The sequence below is a fragment of the Malaclemys terrapin genome, chromosome 25, assembly GCF_027887155.1.
Source record: "Malaclemys terrapin pileata isolate rMalTer1 chromosome 25, rMalTer1.hap1, whole genome shotgun sequence".
NCBI classification, from domain to species: domain Eukaryota; kingdom Metazoa; phylum Chordata; order Testudines; family Emydidae; genus Malaclemys; species Malaclemys terrapin.
In genome coordinates this window covers 10,830,738-10,851,537 of record NC_071529.1, presented here as the reverse complement: position 1 = coordinate 10,851,537, position 20,800 = coordinate 10,830,738, and the positions used below count along the sequence as shown (strand labels likewise).

Sequence of the window (20,800 nt, the reverse complement as noted above, 5' to 3'; positions counted from 1 at the left end):
CCTCTGGAACTAAATGCATGAGCCTCGACTACTGTGTGAGCTAAAAGCCACATGGCCCTTAGCTAAAGCGGTAGAGCAGACTCATTAATCTCTCTCTAAGTGGTCTCGGTGCCACTAGATGGGACAGAGCACCACACGCAGGAGGTGTGTGGGTTACACAAGCTGTAGTTTCACTGTTACGGATTTGTTTAATGTCCATCATGTGCCAGTCAGAAAATGGGCTAAGCCCAGCTGGTAGGCAGATGGTACCTGATAAACAAAGCCCTTCCAATGTTACCATGGGGCACGTTTCATGTTGACCAGTCACCTACCACAAGAGGCCAAGCAAGGGCTGTTATCATTTATGAAACCCAGTACCAACAAATGCTGATTGCCAGCCCTGAGTGGTTGCTGAGTGATGCTGCTACCCAGAAGACTTCATTTGATCACGCATTTCTGAGTCCAGCCTCCAAGCATTAAAAGCTCAGGTGGTTTATCGTCATTGGACCCATCAATGGCGCCGATCTTCCGTTTATTACTAAACCACAATTTTATTACTGCTGAGATTGTTGCTTAGTGAAGAAGATTTAGAGTTGCTGGTAAATGCCTTTGTTTCCTCCTGACGGGGTTACTGTAATCCTTTATTCTCTGGAACTCTCACTCATATTGACAGGTTTCAGAGTAGCAGCCGTGTTAGTCTGTATCCGCAAAAAGAACAGGAGTACTTGTGGCACCTTAGAGACTAACAAATTTATTAGAGCATAAGCTGTAGTCCACGAAAGCTTATGCTCTAATAAATTTGTTAGTCTCTAAGGTGCCACAAGTACTCCTGTTCTTCTCACTCATATTGTTTCTACAGAACACAGCATCTTCAAACTGCAGTGCAGTGGTTTTCACCCTCTGTTTCTGTTTATCAGAAGCTGGGAATGGGGGACAGGGGATGGATCACTCGACGTTCCGTTCTGTTCATTCCCTCTGAAGCATCTGGCATTGGCCACTGTGGGAAGACAGGAGACTGGGCTAGATAGACCATTGGTCTGAGCCAGTAGGGACGTTCTTATCCTCCTTATAGGCAAATGTCACATGGTGCCTCCTCTAACAGATCCAGTGAAATTTTGTAATGAGTTTAACGATCCTTTAAGGATGTTTTTTTTTAAAGCACCTAAATCAGTTAGGCACCAAAGTCTCACAACAACCTGGGTTGAGCACTAGCTACATCTGGGTAAAAACAATAGTGTCTTGACACTGGTTCACAGTCATGCTGAAAGGGCATAACAAGTGGGGTCCCACAGGGATCAGTTCGGGGTCCGGATTTGTTCAATATCTTCATGAATGATTTAGATAATGGCATACAGAGTACACTTATAAAGTTTGCGGATGATACCAAGCTGGGCGGGGTTGCAAGTGCTTTGGAGGACAGGATTAAAATTCAAAATGATCTGGACAAACTGGAGAAATGGTCTGAAGTAAATAGGATGAAATTCAATAAGGACAAATGCAAAATACTCCACTTAGGAAGGAACAATCGGTTGCGCACATCCAAAATGGGAAATGACTGCCTAGGGAGGAGTACTGAGGAAAGAGATCTGGGGGTCATAGTAGATCATAAGCTAAATATGAGTCAACAGTGTAACACTGTTGCAAAAAAGGCAAACATCATTCTGGGATATATTAGCAGGAGTGTTGTAAGCAAAACACGAGAAGTAATTCTTCCGTTCTACGCTGTGCTGATTAGGCCTCAACTGGAGTATTGTGTCCAGTTCTGAGCGCCACATTTCAGGAAAGATGTGGACAAATTGGAGAAAGTCCAGAGAAGAGCAACAAAAATGATTAAAAGTCTAGAAAACATGACCTATGAGGGAAGATTGAAAAAATTGGGTTTGTTTAGTCTGGAAAAGAGAAGACTGAGAGGGGACATGATAGCAGTTTTCAAGTACATAAAAGGTTGTTACAAGGAGGAGGGAGAAAAATTGTTCTTCTTAACCTCTGAGGATAGGACAAGAATCAATGAGCTTAAATTGCAGCAAGGGAGGTTTAGGTTGGACATTAGGAAAAACTTCTGTCAGGGTGGTTAAGCACTGGAATAAATTGCCTAGGGAGGATGTGGAATCTCCATCATTGGAGATTTTTAAGAGCAGGTTAGACAAACACCTGTCAGGGATGGTCTAGATAATACTTAGACCTGCCTGGAGTGCAGGGGACTGGACTAGATGACCACTCAAGGTCCCTTCCAGTCCTACGATTCTATGATTCCCTAGAAATTTACATCAAGTTAGTTATCTCAATGTAAAAACACACATATTTTTCTGTGACAACATAGCCAGAGTCAACTGGGAACAGGTTTAAGTTAAACCATAAGAAGCCACTCCACAGGGGAAAAAAGAAAACACTCTAGCAAAGATGTAATTTCATGTGAGTGCCCAGCTCCAGGGGGTGAGCCAAGGGCTTCCTGCCACCTGCTAACAGGTGTTAAAACTACAACTGCCTTGTCTTCACTAGGAATTTACCTCCAGTTGGTTCCACGTGTCAACCAGCCGATGGTAAGGACACACCTTTTTTCCTAGTAAAGACAAGACTTTAAACTGGTTTAAGAGCATCCACACTGAAATTTAAACCAGCTTAACTATATCCATTTAAAAATAGTTAAATTAAACCCGTGTAGACAAGGCCTAAACATTATTTCCTACCAAGGCAGTGTGCTCACATTAGGTATTTATATGTAGTTACACCAGTGCCAACTTTCTCTAGTCTAGACAAGGCCTCAGAGTGTGTAGCTGACAGCATTGCTGCATATGAACATTATTGCTTATGATCTCTCTGTCTTGCCCAACTCACTTATTGGTATAATTCATCAGCTAGAAGATATTATAAGAACATGGCAGCTAATAAATGTCACTACAACCTACCTACATATATATATATATATATATATATATATATATATATATATATATATACACACACACACACATATTGATGGAGTGAAAACAAAAAACAATAAAACTGCTTTGGTGAATGGCCAGAACCAGGCAATAGTTATACATAGCAAGACTTAAAAGCCTTTTGAGGCAGAGAAGTTTATAGGAATTGTTTCCAAAACACACACATCAAAGGAACCAGCACAATGGAGGTTTGGTTTATCGCCGCAGGGAGTCACTTTATACAAGAGAAATCAAGAAGGAGGTGGGGGCTGATTTCCAAGGCAATGGTGGGGGAACTGGGCCATTTTGGCAGATGTAGTTCGCACCTCCTCAGCCCAGAGCCCAAGCAGCGCAGGGGGAGGGATGTGGATTGCGCTCTGGGCTTTAAAAGGGCAGGGGCAGCACCCTCCTCCCCTTGTTATAAACCCTTTTTCCTGGAAAACCCACTCTGCAGTGCCAGACTGGCCAGCCTTCCCACGACCCCAAACTTCACTGACTCAGACCTTGCAGGAGGTTCAAACTGGAAGTGGCACCAGCTTCTCCTGGCACTGGTTTTAAGGGGAGATCACTTGAAAGGGATGCAGCACGTTTATTCCATTCCAGATTCCACAGCTGGGAAACTGACCAGGACGGACTCCCACATGTGTGAGCAGGAAGATTCTAAACCGCCTTTTCTGTTGCCAATTGCAGTGAGGCAGCCGATTCCTCCGCTCGCCCTTAGCTGAAGGGCAGCCTCAAAACTTTATTTCCTTTTTGATTAACCCGCCGATCAAGTAATTTAAAGGGCAGGGACTCTGCCCAGTGACACTAATTTCATCCTGATTCATTTCACAGTGTTGTAAAAAACAATGATGTCCTCCTCCCCTTCAGAACATTAAACATTGTTCAATAACCATCAGAACTAGTGAGATGAAACTGATGCAGCTTGTTAGAGCAGAAACTTATTGAAAATGTGCTCTACAGCCAGAGACAAGTGAATGGTGCTTTTTTTTCCCTTTTCAATATGAGCTTGGCTGATTCTCCTCCAGTTAAATAAAAGGGGCAGTTAACCGTCTCTGATAGGGTTTTAAAGAAACCAGTTCTCGTTCTAAATGAAGCTAATTCTAGCTAAATGAAGTAGCTAGATTTTCAGCAGTACTCAGAACCCGCCACGGGGATCTGTTTTAGTGATTCTCATCGAGCCAAACTTTCGGTAGAGCTCAGGGCAGATTTTGAAGTGTTTAGCATCCCCCCGGGAGGCAGATTTTCAAGAATGCTCCATTTAGGTGCCTCAATAAAAGCCAAGGTGCTTAGCTCCCAACACCCCCCATCATGGCCTGATTTTCAAAAGATTTCAGCGCCCAGCATAGTGAATTCTCCTGAAAATCTGGCCCGCCGGGCAGCTGGCAACAACAGGAGCTACTGTTTGGTGGGCATTTTAAACATCTGACCATTTTATTCAGGGGCCTAAATGGGAGGTGAGCACTTTTTAAAACCTGGCCTTTAGAGAACAGGTTTGTTGTCCAGGATCACTGATGAGAAACCAGAGTGACTTTAAACAAAGACCCAGCCAGTGATGCTGAACCAACTGAGAAAGGTTTGGCCCAGAAGCTGCCTCCCCCAGTTGCAGAGGCTGACCCAGTTCGCAGACACAGGACCGCTTTCAGGCGGGAGCAACTGGTGACATTGGAGCAGGAATATTCCAAGGAGAGCTACCTTTCCAGGGCCAGGAGGTACAAATTGGCTGGTGCTCTGAATCTACCCGAATGCACCATCAAGGTAAACTGTTGTCCCTGGTATGCTCTGAGACAGGAATGGTCTGGCTAAGGCCCTAGAGAGGAAAAGATTGGGATCTCATGTCTTGTCTAGGAACCAGTATGTACTGATATCACTTCTAAGGGACAACCTTGTTTATTAACTGATTAAATCCCATGACATGGGTATTTCAGAGCAGGACCCAAATCGAAGTGGGAGCTGATCCAAGGGATTACCTGATACTAGAAGAATCCAGAGACCCGGGTTCTATTCCTCACTCTGTTCACGACTGGTGTGACATGGAGCAAGTCACTTAGGCCCAGATCCTCAAAGATATTATAGGTTTCAGAGTAGCAGCCGTGTTAGTCTGTATCCGCAAAAAGAACAGGAGTATTTGTGGCACCTTAGAGACTAACAAATAAATTTGTTAGTCTCTAAGGTGCCACAAGTACTCCTGTTCTTTTTTAAAGATATTATAGGTGCCTAACTTCTATTGCTTTTAGCTGTAGTTAGGTGCCTAAATACCTTTGAGGATCTAGGCCCACCTCTCTATCCATAAGGTGCATCTTATTGAGGTTCCCTTCCCCCATGACAGCTATTTCCTGCTCCATGATTCAGTTTCCCCACCTGTAAAATTGATAGCAATTCTTGTTTCCCTCCTTAGTGGCGTAGCAGGGGCTGAGTTATTGTTTACAAAGTGCTTTGCATGGAAAGTGCTTGGGAAGTGCAAAGCCCAAACATTTTCTTCACACAGGTTTGGTTCCAGAACCAAAGGATGAAGGATAAAAGGAAGAGAGACTCTCTGCCTTGGCCTCCCCTCTTGGGCCCTGTTTTATATAGCTACATGAGCCAGAGCTCCCATATTTCATACCCTCTACCGTCTCAGATGCCTGTCCCTTTGTACTCAAGTATCTTCCCGACATTTCTAAGGCCCTTGGATAACATCAGATTTTTTCCTCCACCATTCCTGAGGTCTGATGTCCTCTCCAATTTCAGATATCCCTCTCTTTACCAGTCACTGGGAGCTCACCCTGCCATCTATTATTGCACTGAGACTCAAGATATTGGAAAGGATCAAGAAAGCAACTCAGTGGTCCCCTCAAGGGTTGTAATGACCCTCATCTCCACCTCTCTCTTCTTGCCATAGGATGACAAACTCCATGTATGGGGGGAAGAAGGGTGGGAAGGAAAGACAATTCCAGGCACAGGTATTCTACTATAAATTTTTTATACAGGAACTAGGAAAAGCTCAGGGTAGCAAAATTACATTGAATCAGTCTGTATTATAAATTTAAAAAGGTTAATGTTTTAGGTGGGCTCTGGATTGGAGTTTTTTTTCCTTGACATTCAGACCCTGTCATCTGTCTCACAACCAGGCTGAACAGCTGTAACTCCACCTGCTTCAACATTTGATGGATGGCATAGACCAGATTCATCCTTGGTTTAATGCTGCTGAGATCAGTGGAATTACAGCAGCAGTGATACATTTGTCTCAGTCTATTTAACCATAGTAGGCAATTGCTTACTGTTTAAATAAACACACCAAAAAAAGTGTGTGTGTGGAGGGGGGGGGGGTGTCTTTGATTTTTCAGTGCCTAAAAAATGTCCCCTCCTCATTGCATGGGAGAGCGTATTGGCTCAGAAAGGATCCCAGCCTAAAATAGAATTAAATCCAAGACAGAAAGCTAGGAATGTCAGAGAAGGCTTTCAAAGGCATAAATGTGAGGTCGGGGGTTGAACCCAGATCCTCAACGGCATTTACATGCCTAAACTCCCAATCTGGGTTAATTCCCATTGATGTTCAATGCAGGCTTTGATCCTTTTAAAAACATTGTTTTTAGAGGTGTATTGTTTTATATTGCAAACTCATATAGTGCAATATACTGGGGCAGACAGGTGAGGAGGTGCAATCAGAGGCCAGTGAACTTTTGTATAGATATTATGTAGACAGTGTAATTTTCCTGGTTTTCTGGTATTAAATAAGCATTATTCAGGCACTTGTGAACAAATCTGACATCAGTGAGTTTCTCTCCTGCATGTGATTCACCGCTGTTGGAGAGTATAAGAGGAATTAATGCTAAAGGCTGAGAACATCCTCATTTTGTGAAGACAGCTTCCCTACTTGAGCTGCCGAAGAGCATTCACAGTGGAAAAACTTCCCCATCCTTTGGCTCAGATGCTGATGAACCTGTGTGTCTCAAGAGCAAAGTCTTAAGGACAAGGCAGGCGAAGTGAGATCCTCAGACAGGGCCCTACAGAGTGCTGTGCGTTCTGGACCCAATCCAGCAGAGCATTTCAGCATGTGCTTAATTGTAACAGCTGACTCATGTATTTGAGGGCTTTGCTGATTTAAGACGACAGCTCCCCAGTTCGACAGATTGAGCCCTTATCCCAAATCTTTCATGATAATGGTCATCAGGTTATACTCTTCTCTGAAAGCTATTTCTTTCCCTACATGCATGATTAAAAAAGAGAGGCAATTCTGGCAATCTTGAAAACATCTTAAAAGATAGTGGGGTGTGTGGGTAATTCAAGGAGTGGCGAATAAGATAGTTTGGCTTTTCATAAGGAACAGAAAAAGAAGGCAGATGTGGATAGGCAGACCAGTTACTTAATTGGCCATATAGGCCTAAATAAGATTAATAAACTTGTCTCTAAACACAAAATAAGGGGTGGCACGTCATCACAAATCCATATATCAATAGAGAACTAGCAGATGAAGGAAAGAGAGCCTTAGCAAGCCATCCTTTAATGAGTACAGATGGAGAAAAAGCCAAAACCACTGCTGACAGGGCAGGTACCACCTACAAACTCTCAGCATGCCATGCAGTTATAGGCTTAAAATACAAATGCTGTATTTTATACTACATTTTTTGCTGTGTAATCCTTTGTCACCAAATGCATCTCCCTGAACTTGCTCTTTCAACCGCAAATATTCCTTTGTCTCTGTCAGCTAGTTAACAGGAGGACTGGGAAAAAGAACAGGAGTACTTATGGCACCTTAGAGACTAACAAATTTATTAGAGCATAAGCTTTCGTGGACTACAGCCCACTTCTTCGGATGCATATAGAGTGAAACATATATTGAGGAGATATATATACACACATACAGAGAGCATGAACAGGTGGGAGTTGTCTTACCAACTCTGAGAGGCCAATTAAGTAAGAGAAAAAAAACTTTTGAAGTGATAATCAAGCTAGCCCAGTACAGACAGTTTGATAAGAAGTGTGAGAATACTTACAAGGGGAGATAGATTCAATGTTTGTAATGGCTCAGCCATTCCCAGTCCTTATTCAATCCTGAGTTGATTGTATCTAGTTTGCATATCAATTCCAGCTCAGCAGTCTCTCCTTGGAGTCTGTTTTTGAAGTTTTTCTGTTGTAAGATACCCGCCCGCAGGTCTGTCATTGAATGGCCAGACAGGTTAAAGTGTTCTCCCACTGTTTTTTTAGTATTATGATTCCTGATGTCAGATTTGTGTCCATTAATTCTTTTGTGGAGAGACTGTCCAGACTGGGGTATTTTTGTCATTTCCCAGGTCAATTTTAGTTAGGTAATGGCAATAAGTGTTTTTGAGAGGATGTTTCAAGAGTATTTTAATGTCCAGCAATTAAACAAAGGCGCATTTATTACCTAGGCTCAACACTACTTAGCTTTCTGTCACTCCTAAAAGAATTTTTCCATTGTTCCCAAAAGCTAATCAAATCTAATTCATTGCAAAGTAGTTAAAGCTGTGGCAGCCCTAAATCGATGTCTCTAATATGCCCCTATTAGTAGCTTTTAGATCTTAACATCTGTCTGTTGCTAATGATCAGAGTTGGTTAAATCATTGAGAAAAAATTCACACCATTTATCTGTTGATTGGTAGGGGGAAATCACAAATAATTATCTGATAAATATTATTCAACAGCTCTGTTTAAAATGGTTTCACAGCTTGGAACATATAGTCCTGGGGTTTTGTACTGATAATTTAATGGTGAATTAGAGGCTTTTGTAAAAACAAATTAAAAATTATTTCATATCCCAAATAAGAGAGGTAAATCCATAGCTAAAATAATGACACATTGTCACAAACTCATATGTTTGCTGGATTGGGACTCCAAGTGCTGTTTGTAGGAGAAATCTGGAATCAAACTCAGAACTTGTCAAGGAAATGTGATTTCCAAAGATCTTGTTTTAAAATGTATTTAATTTGTGCATTTTAAGCCCACAGCTAGTCTCTGGATGGAATGTGATGGTTAATATTTTTTTTTCAAAACATTCAATTTCATCTTTAACATTTAATGAGAGCCAGCTCTGCCCTGATTGTTATAATCATGTTAAAAGTCCATGCAAATTCAAGCCTCTCCCAGAGGAAAGGGCCTCAATACATATTGTTGATGCCTTTGAGGAAGAGATTGCTTTGAAGTGACGCTGTTCCTGAGCAACCGCCCAATGAACCCTAATGTAGAAGACAGGTTTTCAATTCTAAAGAAACTGCTTGTTGCAAAGATCATGGCCTAGAAGTTCCTTCTTGCTTTCCTTGTAGCCTCTTTTCCTACAGCTATCTCAATCTGGATCAGACCATGAACGTATGCGAAGGAAGGGTGGCATTGGGGAATTAGAAGTTAAAACATTGATTCCCCCCTTTGTACCACCTCTGAACGTTTCCAATTGTAAGAACAGAAACATTGTTTCTCAGATAGTTAAATATTTTCCCTTGAAACATTCCCTTTAATACTGTAAAAGATCAAAGATCATTAAGAGACTATGTAGGCTTAAAATAGCCTTCTGTAATACCCCACAATAAAGGAGCTTATAATCTCTAATAATATTAACTACGAAAGAAAATAACCTCTTCCTCCTGCTGGTAGAAATTCCATTACATGACCCTAATTCAAGAAACTAAGTCTTGTTGCTGGAATTCTTGATCTTCCTCACTCCACCCTTCCATACTATTAAATATACCCAGTTGTTCTGTCAGGTCTAATATGATACTGTAAATTCTTTGAGCAGGGACCTCTCTCTTTCTACTTGTATTCGGCTCTATCACATCTTTAGGCACTGTAAAATAATGAATAGTAGTTATCATCTAGAGCTCACTTGCTCAGACTAGGTTCCTCCCTATTCTGGAGAAATCTTCTTGTTCTTTTTATTTACACTTCTGTTCCGATTGAGGAAAATGTGTGAAATAATTTGGAACTGGTTGCTATGGGACCAATCCTGGAACATGGTCCAAAGAGATCTTAAAGCTGTGTAGTAGGGATTCCGTTGGCCCGTGGGAATCCTCAGTTGGTATAAAGCTGATGGGTCTGGGGATTCCCTTGGAGTGGAGCAATCCTCAGATGGTTTACAGCTAGACTAGCTGGTTCTATGCCAGGGCCCGCATGCCTCCCCGAGTACAGGGCAAGACCTAAATGCAGTGTGCTCCAATGAACCTTGGGGGCTATTACAAGCTGATGCAACTTAGAGCAGCCCTTGTTTTTTTTTAATTTGTGCTGGAGGTCACTACAGGCCCCACTGGAGAGCAGTGCAAGCTTGAAGGTGGTTTAGAGCAGAGGAGTTAGCCCTGTGAGTGTAGGGCCTAAACCTGCATTCCTTACTTGGGTAAAACTCCCAATGAAATCAATGCTTGAACTGTATGCCCGCTGGGAAGGGCGAGAGCCTTCTTGCAGATCTGCAGTGTTGTTGGCACTATATACGATAATTAATAATGAACTAGGGGGATTTCCTTGTTCACAACTGCAAATATTTAAAAGACTTTCCATTATGAAAAGGTGGTAGATCTTAGCACATCTCCAATAGACAAATGCATTTCCTAACTAGCAGCACTTACGTTGCTCACCCTCGTGTCCCATACCACATTCATCCATCCTCTCTGTATTACGGCTTTCAGCATGATCTGAGTAGCCATTGCTATTACGAATTTTATAATCAAACATGCATGTTCAGAAACACAACTTGAAAAAGAAGCAGCCCCGTTAAATGAATTAACGTCTCTCAGCGATTTTAGACCTTGTCCCCACTAATCAGATGGAGACTGGGCCAACAAAGGGCATTTTTATGAGGGTTGAGTACTCTCTGAGAGCGTTAAGTGCAAAATACTGGCTCCGAATGGAAGAATCTAAACTACAAACGCTACAGAATCTAAAGACCTGCAGCATCATGTTTGGGGGAGTCCACACTTAAAAATGTAGATTGACCTAGCTACGTCGCTCAGGGTTATGAAAAGTTTTGTGCCTTGTGCGACATAGTGAGGTCAACCAAACCTCCAATGTAGCGCAGCTAGGTCAATGGAAGAATACTTATGTAGGCCTAGCTACCAGCCCTCAGAGAGGTGGATTATCTACATTGATGGAAAAACTCCTTCTGTCAATATAGAAAGCATCTTCACTACTCTGCCACAGTATGTACCCATTGTGCTTTTTGTTTCAGCTTTTTGCCTTTGCTTTCTGTGGCCCTGAAAAGTAAAAGCCCTTCTACACTATACTGCCCATTTTTATTTCCTTTGAACTCTTGTTAAAAGTCAGGACTGGAACTTCACTCTACATTAGCTAAAATAAATTTGTCCTGCACATTTCAGGGTAAATTTTCAAATTATGCTGCAAGGATTCAGCTGTGCAGTTCCAGCTGATATTATTAGGAGTTGTGCAGCTGAAATTCACTGCAGGGAATTTTCCCCTTAATGGCTGATGTTCAATTGAATAGAGCAGACATCACACTGGAATTCTTCTTATAAAAGAATTTTTCACTAAACTAAAACAAGAGTTGGCAGTAAGCAGACATGGCCAAAGGGAAGAGATGTACATCAAGTTCCAGTACGACAGGTTCACATCAAGACACCCACAAACGCCTGACTTGGTTTGGTTTTTTTTTTTTGAATGCAAATGTCATTGGTGACACATTGATGTTTCATGCTATGGAAGCTGTATAACTGGAGGCAATCACCAAGGAGTATATTTGAAAAGAAACAACAAAATGTTTCTGTCAGTTCCCGATGAACAGATTGTCTACAGGAGTGAGCATCTCTCAGACTTCAGGAGGCAAAACAGTGCCACAGTTCTGCTCAGGCCCTGTAAGGAAGGAAATACAACAGCACACACATTGAATAGGTGGACTGAGATACATTCATCCTAGCACTTTTCATAGAAGTTCTAACATTACATATGATAGGTGAAAGTGAAGAAGGCAGTGTGAGTAGGCAGCACCCTCATTTTCAACATTCTACTTTCAGACTAGCTACAGTTCAGACCAAGAAAACAGATCAGCTTTGAGTCAGATATCACACTGCATAATGCCAGTTAGGGACCGATTCTGCCCCCCACTCCAGCCACTGTTCACCTCTCCAGCAGTGTATAGGGCCCAGAAAGAAGCTACAAGTGTTGGGAGAATTGCTCGGGTACAAGAGCTATAACAGGCTAATATCTGAGGCCCTATATACCCCTCTCAAAGCCCTCAGAGAAAGGTGGAGTAGTGTAGCACTCAGTGCTGTGAAGGATTATGTTGCGCAATCCAGAGACAGCCTTAGACAGGGAGGTTACTGTAAATTATGCTGTGGGCTATACTCACTGCTATAGTAACCTCAAATCTGCCCTCTCTCTCCCTGGAATGCACCTTCTCTGTTGTGCCTCCCTGTCCCAGATCACTGCATGAGTTCATCGCTATTCCTATATGCAAATTTATACCAGAAACTGACCAATGCCAACAATCACAATATTAGTAGATTACACCTATTTCATTCTGAAGGATCCCAAAGTGCTAAACTTATAGTCGTTAGTCACCCCACAATGAAATGCCGCAAGCTTTCTACACTAGCAACACTATCCAATAATCTTTAGGTAGGGAAGTGAAGAAGAATGTATCCAGTTGAAACTACAGCAGGAATCTAGGAAGGCAGAATGTAATGACCCAGCGTGAAAGGAGACTGGATCTAGCACCCCCTGGTGTTACAAAAAATGTCAGGGGATTTTAATTGAGCCCATGTGTTTAGTGTTATATATTATCAAAAGATGCTGGGTAAAATTTTCAGAAGTGCCTCACAGCCAGATTTTTAGAGGTATATAATCACTTAAAGATGCCTATAGGTGCCTAGCGGGATTTTCCTAAAGATCCTAGGTGTTTTTTAAAATCCCACTAGGTGTCTGTCTGCATATTCAGGCATCTAAATTCCTTTAAAAATCCATCCCTAAGTGAGTTAGGAGACTAATTCCTATTTTCAAAAGTGACATTGGCATTTAAAGCTCAGATCCTCAAAGCTATTTAAACACCTAGCTCCCACTGATTTTTAGATTGATTTCAGTGGGAGTTAGGTGCCTATATCCCTTCAAGGACCTGGGTACCTAAGTCACCTTTGAAAATGGCACTTAGGCACTTTTGAAAATTTTACCCAATACCATTAAGCACAGAACACCTGAGCATCAGAGAGACTAATACAATGATTATTCAGACGAAAGAATATCACTGACTGAGTCATGTGACTAACATGATTTCCTGCAGTAACCTGATCTCACATCTATAAACTGACCAGGTCCACTTAAACAGCATAATTTCACACTGCAATTTACCCGTCACCGATCAATGTCCATTAACTGCAAAGTATTCCCTGAAGCAGGCCAGAGTGCTACTGGCTTCTACAATATTATAACAGTGTGATTCTATCCATTACCTGCCCGTCGGAATATCCCCTGAAGTTAGGGTATTGCTTTTCCTAGGTCGCGGGTCCACTCGACCTGGGCTGGAGATCACCAAAAGGTCCTGAAGGCTGAACTGGTGACAAGTAGTTTTTTGGAATACTGTTTGAGCACTCTGAAGTTTCGTTTGTCTCTTGTCTGTGGAGTTTCTGCTACTCAGATGAATTCTCCTGGAGTGGAAAGCACTTTCTGTGTAAACAAAAGTCCAATTTATATTCTGCAATCAATACGCACCCCAGATCTCTTTTCCTAGAGTCTATGGCTATGTATCTGAATCTGAGATACAAAAGGAGAAGAGATAGAGGGACAGAGTGTAAGAATACTATAGGGGCAGATCTACTGTATTCTTACCCACAGACTTGTGGGTATGCTAAGATTTCCTTCTGTGTTGTAATAACCATGTACGTTTGAGGCACACTGGGGCTTTCACCCTGTGTTTCCACAGAGATGCACTAGGCACTTAGATGATAGAATACAAATGTGCTCCATGAAGATGACACTCACGTGTTCTATAGATGAGAGGAGGGTGATGGCAAAAAGGGAATATTAGGGCCTTCTCCCCCGGTGTGAAACTGAGTTTGCTGAAGAATTCTGACACCAAGATAGGTTTCTTTTCTATGTCAGGCTCTAACAAGTTTTTGTATGGTCTATGGACTTTTGAGTATGAGGTCAAGTTCTCCCTGACATAGGGCTGGAGTTGCTCTCTCTGGCATCCAAATGGCACCAAGTTCTGAGTGACTGTGCTGTCACAGTAAACCACGTCAGTTGCTGTTGTGATTGCAGTCCGAGGTTGAGCCAATGTTGGGAAAGGTTTTGAAGAAGAATGAATTGGATTATCTGATACTCTGGAACAATCCACTGGTGTTTGGAGCTGGAGGGAAAAATCAGAAAGATCGAGTTAGTGAGGGGCAGGAGTCAGATTGAGCCTGGTGGTAACTAGGACCAAAACTTTTCTAGTGGCCCCAGCAGTTTCTACTGGATTTGAAATTTGATTATTATTTAAAAAAACGAAAGGCCTGATTCTCTTTTATGCTAATACCCCCTTTACATTACTGTAGTGGAGCTTAGGAGCTACAAAGGGGGCAGAAATACCCCAGTTGATGGGGGTTCCCAGGCCAGTGCAGATCTGTCTCTATAGGAGAGAGGCAGTGAAGTGGGCACACTGGAGGAGGGAAGGGACAGTCTTAGCATACTGCTCTCCAGATATTATCACAGGACCCAAATGGGGCTGCTGTGGCCAGAGCATGGGTTGGAGAATCCTCGAGGTTGCTATGTTTATGCTGGAGGCTAGGCAGGCTAACAGCTGTTCCAAGGTTCTGGGGCGTGTACTGCCTTAAAGTCATGTTTGCACCCACTTCCATTCCTTTGGGAAGCATAGGCTTGGAGAAACAGAGATTCAAGGTCTACATTTTTAACTCTTATGATTGAGGAGATAACGTCCAGCTTATATAATGTAGTGTTGTCTGAATGAGTCTTCAGAAAAAAAAGAAGAAAAATTAGTAAGCTGTAAACTATCCCATTAACCTCAGTGGGGTGCTCCCTTGCCCATGAAACTATATGTCGGCCACCTTGACAGCACCAAGGAATGATTCAACTACCATCTCAGCAGGTGCAAATGACAGTTGAATATACTTTTGGAAGAAAAATTTGTAAGCTGTAAACTATCCCATTAACCTCAATGGGGTGCTGACTTTGTACTCTAATGATGATAATTTAAATGTCAACATTAACCATTTCACTGCTGCTGATTTTAGTAGCAACACGTAGCTATTCTGGGACTGTGGGAGGATCTTGAAATTGTGGGTGGATCTGGCTTGGACACTACCACCACATTTTTTGTCCCGCTCTGACGTCTGACTTATCTGATCATTGCTGACAAGGACTGATTGTGTAGCTACTGTGTAAACAGAATGGGCAGTATATTGATCCTGTTGTTTAATATAATAGAGTAGTTTCCATTAGAATTATACCCTTTGTAGAATAACAGAATTATAGAAATGCAGGGCTGGAAGGGACCTCAAGAGGTCATCAAGTCCAGCCCCCTGCACTGAGGCAAGACCAAGTAAATCTAAATCACCTCAGACAGATGTTTGCCCAACCAGTTCTTTAAAACCTCCAGTGATGGGCATTCCATAACCTCCCTTGGAAGCCTGTTCAAGAACTTAACTCTCTTTATAGTTAGAAAGTTTTTCCTAATATCTAATTTAAATCCACCTTGCTGCAGATTAAGCCCATTACTACTTTTCCTAGCAAAAGTAGACTTGGAAAACAGTTGATCACCATCCTCTTTATAACAGCCCTTAACATATTTGAAGACTTATCAGATCCCACCTCAGTCTTCTTTTCTCAAGGCTAAACAAGCCCAGGTTTTTTATCAAAGTTAGGCTGACTAGTTTATAATTCCCCCGGTCCTCTTTGTTCCCCTTTTTAAAGGTAGGTACTATGTTTGCCCTGCTCCAGTCCTCTGGGATCTCATCCATCCTCCGTGATTTCTCAAAGATAATTGCTAACAGTTCTGATATTGCTTAAACTTGTTCCTTAAGTATCATATAATGATTTTCATCAGGATTGGATGACTTGAATTTATCTAATTTACCTAAATATTCTTTAATCTGTTCTCTCTCTATTTTGGCAGTCCTTCTCCCCTGTTAATATTGATTGAGTTGAGCACGTGCTCACATTAACCTCTTCAGTGAGCCTGAAGCAAAGTAGGCAATAGACAGTTTGTAGGCTGGTTCTGGGGCCCACATTAAGTGTCATTTCCAGTCTGAGATGGATGTTTGAATGGACTGGAGATAGAAATATAGGCAAACTACTACAAATACGTACTTACAAGTGTTCTGCTACTTACTATTAATCTGATGTCCATATCTGCTGCAGAGTGATGACCATGTACTGTGCGGTCCCTCAGGTCACGGTTGGAGTTGTACTGGTTCAGGGCACTAGTTGAGTTCTGCACTGTCAAGTTTGGCATGGAGCTGCAGTGCTGTACCGCTTGTTTTTCAGGTGCATTTGAATACTCGTGAGCGTTGGGGTGCTCTTTTGGTGGGATGCTTGATTCCCCATTAACCAATTCTTTTTTTGTTTCTTTTTCACCTGAGAAACTGTGAAGCAGGAGACGAGCGCCAGGTCCTGACTCCGAACACAGATAATGCTGAGAATGGAAAAAAATAAATTAAATCTCATATGAATAAAGAGCAACACTGTTGCCAGAAGAGCCAAACGGCACAAAAGGGCCATATTCTGGCCGTAAATGGCCAGTGGAGAATTCCCCTTATGGAGGGGAACTCTCCATTTGTATAAGCCTAGGGGAGGCATGTCCATTGCCAGATGACCCCTCACCAATCTGGTATAGGTGAGCTGCTGAGGGAAGGAGGAAATATTTTGGTGGTGTGGCACAGCAGAGCTCCACTGCACCAATCCTCCACTGGCATAAAGTCCTCAGAGATTTTATGCCAGAAATAAAGTTAGAGAAACACACAGGCCACACTAATTGATGCTGTAACCACACCCCTGGTGGACCTCCTCAGTGTCGGGCTGACCTCAGAGACAGGGGAGAATTGAGCACCAGTTATCTTGACTTCAGCAGTGTTTTTAGAAAACACTTCTGATGTCTGACAAAAGGTGACAACCAGATCTAGGTGACAATATTTGCTTATAGGATGCACATATTTGCCTACATGAAAAGACTGTAGATGATTAGCCTGGGGTCCCTCACCTGCTTGAGTGGAGAAAATTGAAAGTCTGTGAACACCAGTGGAGTCTTTTTATATATAATATGCCCATCACCATTATTATCCCATCTCATTAGTTTTCTTGTGGATGTTCTATTTCTGACCTTCAGGCTTCTATTCCCCATGCCCAAGAAGCAGGAGAATTAGTGAAAAATCAACGGAATCTTCCCCCTAAATCATACCTGTCTTAATCCTTGTGCTGTAGCTGCCCTGCTCGCTAACTTCTGTTTGAAAGTCTTTATCTTCTCAGATCCAGACTCCCCCAGCAGCTCTATCTTCTTCTCTCGCAAATGGGCTGTTTTTTGCTCATGCTTCATTCGCAGCTCCTGTAGCTGCTGTCTGTAGATAAAGATACAAATGGGTCCTAACAGTTCTAAAATAGTTCTGATGATACCAGTCCCACCGACTGGATCTTGGCTACAAATTCTGCCTTATATGGAACAAGTCTGGTCAGATCTAGAGGCAACATGATTCAGAGTATTGAGCTCTGCGCTGAACTCAGGAACTCTGGAATTCTAATCTTGGTTTTGACATGGATTTGTGAGCAAGTCACTTAACCTTTGTGTGTCCATTTTACCACCTGTCAGATTAGGATTGATAATACTCATTTACCTATCTGACAGGGCCATCTCAAAGAACCATCAGTTAATGTAAAGTGCCATGTAAGTGATGGATATTATTATTTAACACGAATTCAGAATGCATCCTCCACCCTACCTAATAAAAACTGAGCTGGAAATCCTCCTTACCTAGCATGTTCTTCTCGTGCCCTGGAAGCTGCAGTCTCCTGAAAGAGTGAATTGTTGTGCTGGAAAAACTTATCATATTTGTCCAAATCAGATTTGGGGTAAATTCTGCGAAAACCACCTATGTTTTTCTCCTCATATTTCTCAGCTTGTTTCAACCAAGTGGCCTGGCAGTTCCTATACTCCTCAGCCCTGGAAAAAAAAAAAATTCAGGTATAACCATTAACAAATCATGTGGGATCCAGGCTTGGTACTAGGAACTTATGTTGCTATAACTACATTGTTCACATCCCTGAGCAACGCAGTTATACTGACTTGACTCCCAGTCGATGGGAGGGCTTCTCCCATTGACATAAGCCTGGTCTACACTGGGGGAGAGGGGGAATACTTAGATCTACTTATCGCAGTGTCTTCACTGGGGTAAGTCGACGGCTGATGCTCTCCCGTCGACTCCACCTGCGCCTCTCGCCCTGGTGGAGTACCGGAGTCGACGGGAGAGTGCTCGGCGGTCAATTTATCGCGTCTAGTCTAGACGCGATAAATCGACCCTCGCTGGATCAATCACTGCCCGTTGATCCAGCGGGTAATGTAGACAAGCCTATAGCTACCACCTCTCCGGGAGGTGGAGTACCTTCACCGACAGGAGAAGCCTTCCCTTCAGCATAGGTAGCATCTTCACTGAAGCACTACAGCAGCGCAGCTGCAGCATTTTAAGCGCTCGGAGAAATCTCCAGAGCAGAAGTGATTTTCATTTCACACTGTCATTGCATCCCTAATCCTGTCATCTTAGTTTTGGTGAAATGTAGAACGGTTCTCATGTATCTTCCTACATAACTTGTAACATACATTTAAAGATTATCTGCAAAGGAAAAAAAATGAGCTGGTCTTTCTGGTTTCCCTACGGTTGTTAACGAGGGCCTGAAATTGTATTTTATTTTTTGCTTGCTTTTTACATTAAAAATACGGGAACTGTCTAAGCTGGAAGACTCTATGATGACTAAAGAACGAGTGAAATGATGCCATCAGAACAGCCAAGAAAGTGAAAGATGAGCTATCAAGAGGGGAAGGAATTTTTGGTCAGGTTATTTTTGTTACTTTAAACGAATTGTTCAATGAAATGTTAATTAACATTTGGAATAAAGGAAAATTTTGTTAAACATTCAGCACCCTCACTTTTTCAATTCAGTTGTGAAGAGCTTATAATAAACAGCCCTTACAAATCCCAGTGGCGCTCCAACAAAGCCAGGAAAGACCAGACTTTACATTCCTGGTATTTTTAAGGTTAAAAAAACAGGAAAGAAAAAACCTTTAAAAATATCGGTGCAGGCCATCTGTATACACCATGAAGAAGCAAAAAAAAAAGGGGGGGGGTAATAAACTAATTAAAAAACATTCTTTGCAGGTCACCTTAAAATTATGGCTCACATAATCTGAGGAAATTAGATGAAGCGGTATGAGAACACACCTGGTCTCTCGAGAACGGCATTGCTTCAGGAGTCTCTCCTTTCCTCGCCGTTTCTCTTCATCTAGGATTTTTCTCTTGTCACAGGCCCCTAAATTTATCAGAACCAAAGTGTCATACAGCAGCTGGTCCTTCACTTCTTTGTCTAACCAGGAGTCAGTGGTGAAGCTTGGAGAGTGGTTCACCTGAAACAACAACAAGAATGTCATCTCTTTGCTGCAGTTGAGATCCAATGGAAATTACAACTCAGGACATTAAACTAATCTGAAATCTAGATTACCGGGGATTCCAGTCAAAATCCAGCGTTGGCAAGGATCCTTGCCAGACTTCAATGTCTGATACAGGTGTATAGTAGAATTCCATGGGTCAAATTTGGAAGTGACATAATGGGTGGGATAGATTTGGCAGAAAACAGGTGCAAGTGGCAGAGTGATGTAGCTTGAATCAATTTATTATTCAGTGCAAGATCAGTAACTTATATTAATTTGATATGCTGTGAGGACTAAATTCAGGCTCTGGTATTAGCAGGTGCAGCTCCCATTGAGGTTAATGGATAACCCTGGAAGATTCCTTTGTTCAAAGAACTGAAGAGTAAGACTGTCCTCACAAGTTAGGATTCCCACATGCAGGAACAGATTTAAATTTCAAGGCTACAGATCAATGTGACTGTCTGTGGGAATGACTATTATTAGCTTATCTGTAGTCTCACCCCCTCTGCTGGTCACCCATCAGCTTTCCAAGCTGATGGAATAATGTAGGAGATGCTACAGGATGGACTTTTGTTAGGAGATCTAGAGAAACGAAAAAGGCAAAAATCGGTGTTAAGGAAGAGGCTGGTGATAGCAACTCATTTGGCTGAATTTGGCCCCACAGGAAGGGAAGGGTGAAAAAGGATACCAGTTCATGGTATGGATATGTTATGAGATCTAAGAGACTTTTGCTGTGGTTCTTACCTCAAGCAACCAGGGTTTGAGTTTGTGATCCAACAGAATATCAAATCCTAATATTTCAAAGCAAGCGCTACCCACAGTGTGATTGGGGAAGCAAGTGTGATAGTTATGTTTGATAATAGGATGTGCTGATATCAGGGTTTTAATAATAACATCTTCTATATCCAGCCACATCTGGTCGGTATCATAGCCATGCTTCTGCATGTACTTATTAAAGGTGGAGAGCTTCCTATGAAGAAAAAAAGTAAGTTGGTAGCCCATATTAATGGCAAATCAGTTCACAGTAAGCATTTTTCTGTATGTTTCCATGCTGCTTAAGTTAAGCATAGAAATTTGGGCATCATGGAGATCCACATACCCGCAGAAAAAAATAAGGATTAACAGAACAAATTGTTAGTCAAACTCTTGCATAGATCAGTGTAAATGCTTCTCAGACACTGAGGATGGGAGACACACTAATACGTAGGTTCTCAACCAAGCATACTATGAATGTCAGTAAAGTGTGTCCTGCCTGCCTTTCTATTGCTAATAGGGACGGGGAGAGGATCCCAGATATATGGGAAAGGATTCCCTGTATGAAAAAGAAGAACCACTGTCCTAATTA

The 20,800-nt window shown here is 42.1% G+C and overlaps 1 protein-coding gene across 2 annotated transcripts in view; it reads right to left on the bottom strand.

Moving 5' to 3' along the window:
• The window catches only part of TTLL6 (tubulin tyrosine ligase like 6), a 43,025-nt gene that overhangs the window by 8,334 nt on the left and 13,891 nt on the right, over positions 1 to 20,800 (bottom strand). The window contains exons 7-14 of one of the 2 annotated variants that reach the window (XM_054014044.1): positions 20,200 to 20,425; positions 19,250 to 19,431; positions 17,788 to 17,976; positions 17,221 to 17,377; positions 16,156 to 16,458; positions 13,809 to 14,175; positions 13,280 to 13,493; positions 7,772 to 11,687 (exon numbers count right to left, since the gene is read on the bottom strand). In XM_054014044.1, the coding sequence (XP_053870019.1) occupies positions 11,681 to 11,687; positions 13,280 to 13,493; positions 13,809 to 14,175; positions 16,156 to 16,458; positions 17,221 to 17,377; positions 17,788 to 17,976; positions 19,250 to 19,431; positions 20,200 to 20,425 (1,645 nt within the window). In that variant the 3' untranslated portion in view covers positions 7,772 to 11,680. Of the gene's footprint in view, positions 1 to 7,771; positions 11,688 to 13,279; positions 13,494 to 13,808; positions 14,176 to 16,155; positions 16,459 to 17,220; positions 17,378 to 17,787; positions 17,977 to 19,249; positions 19,432 to 20,199; positions 20,426 to 20,800 lie in introns of those variants that run through there. The other variant, XM_054014045.1, reaches the window with a different exon arrangement.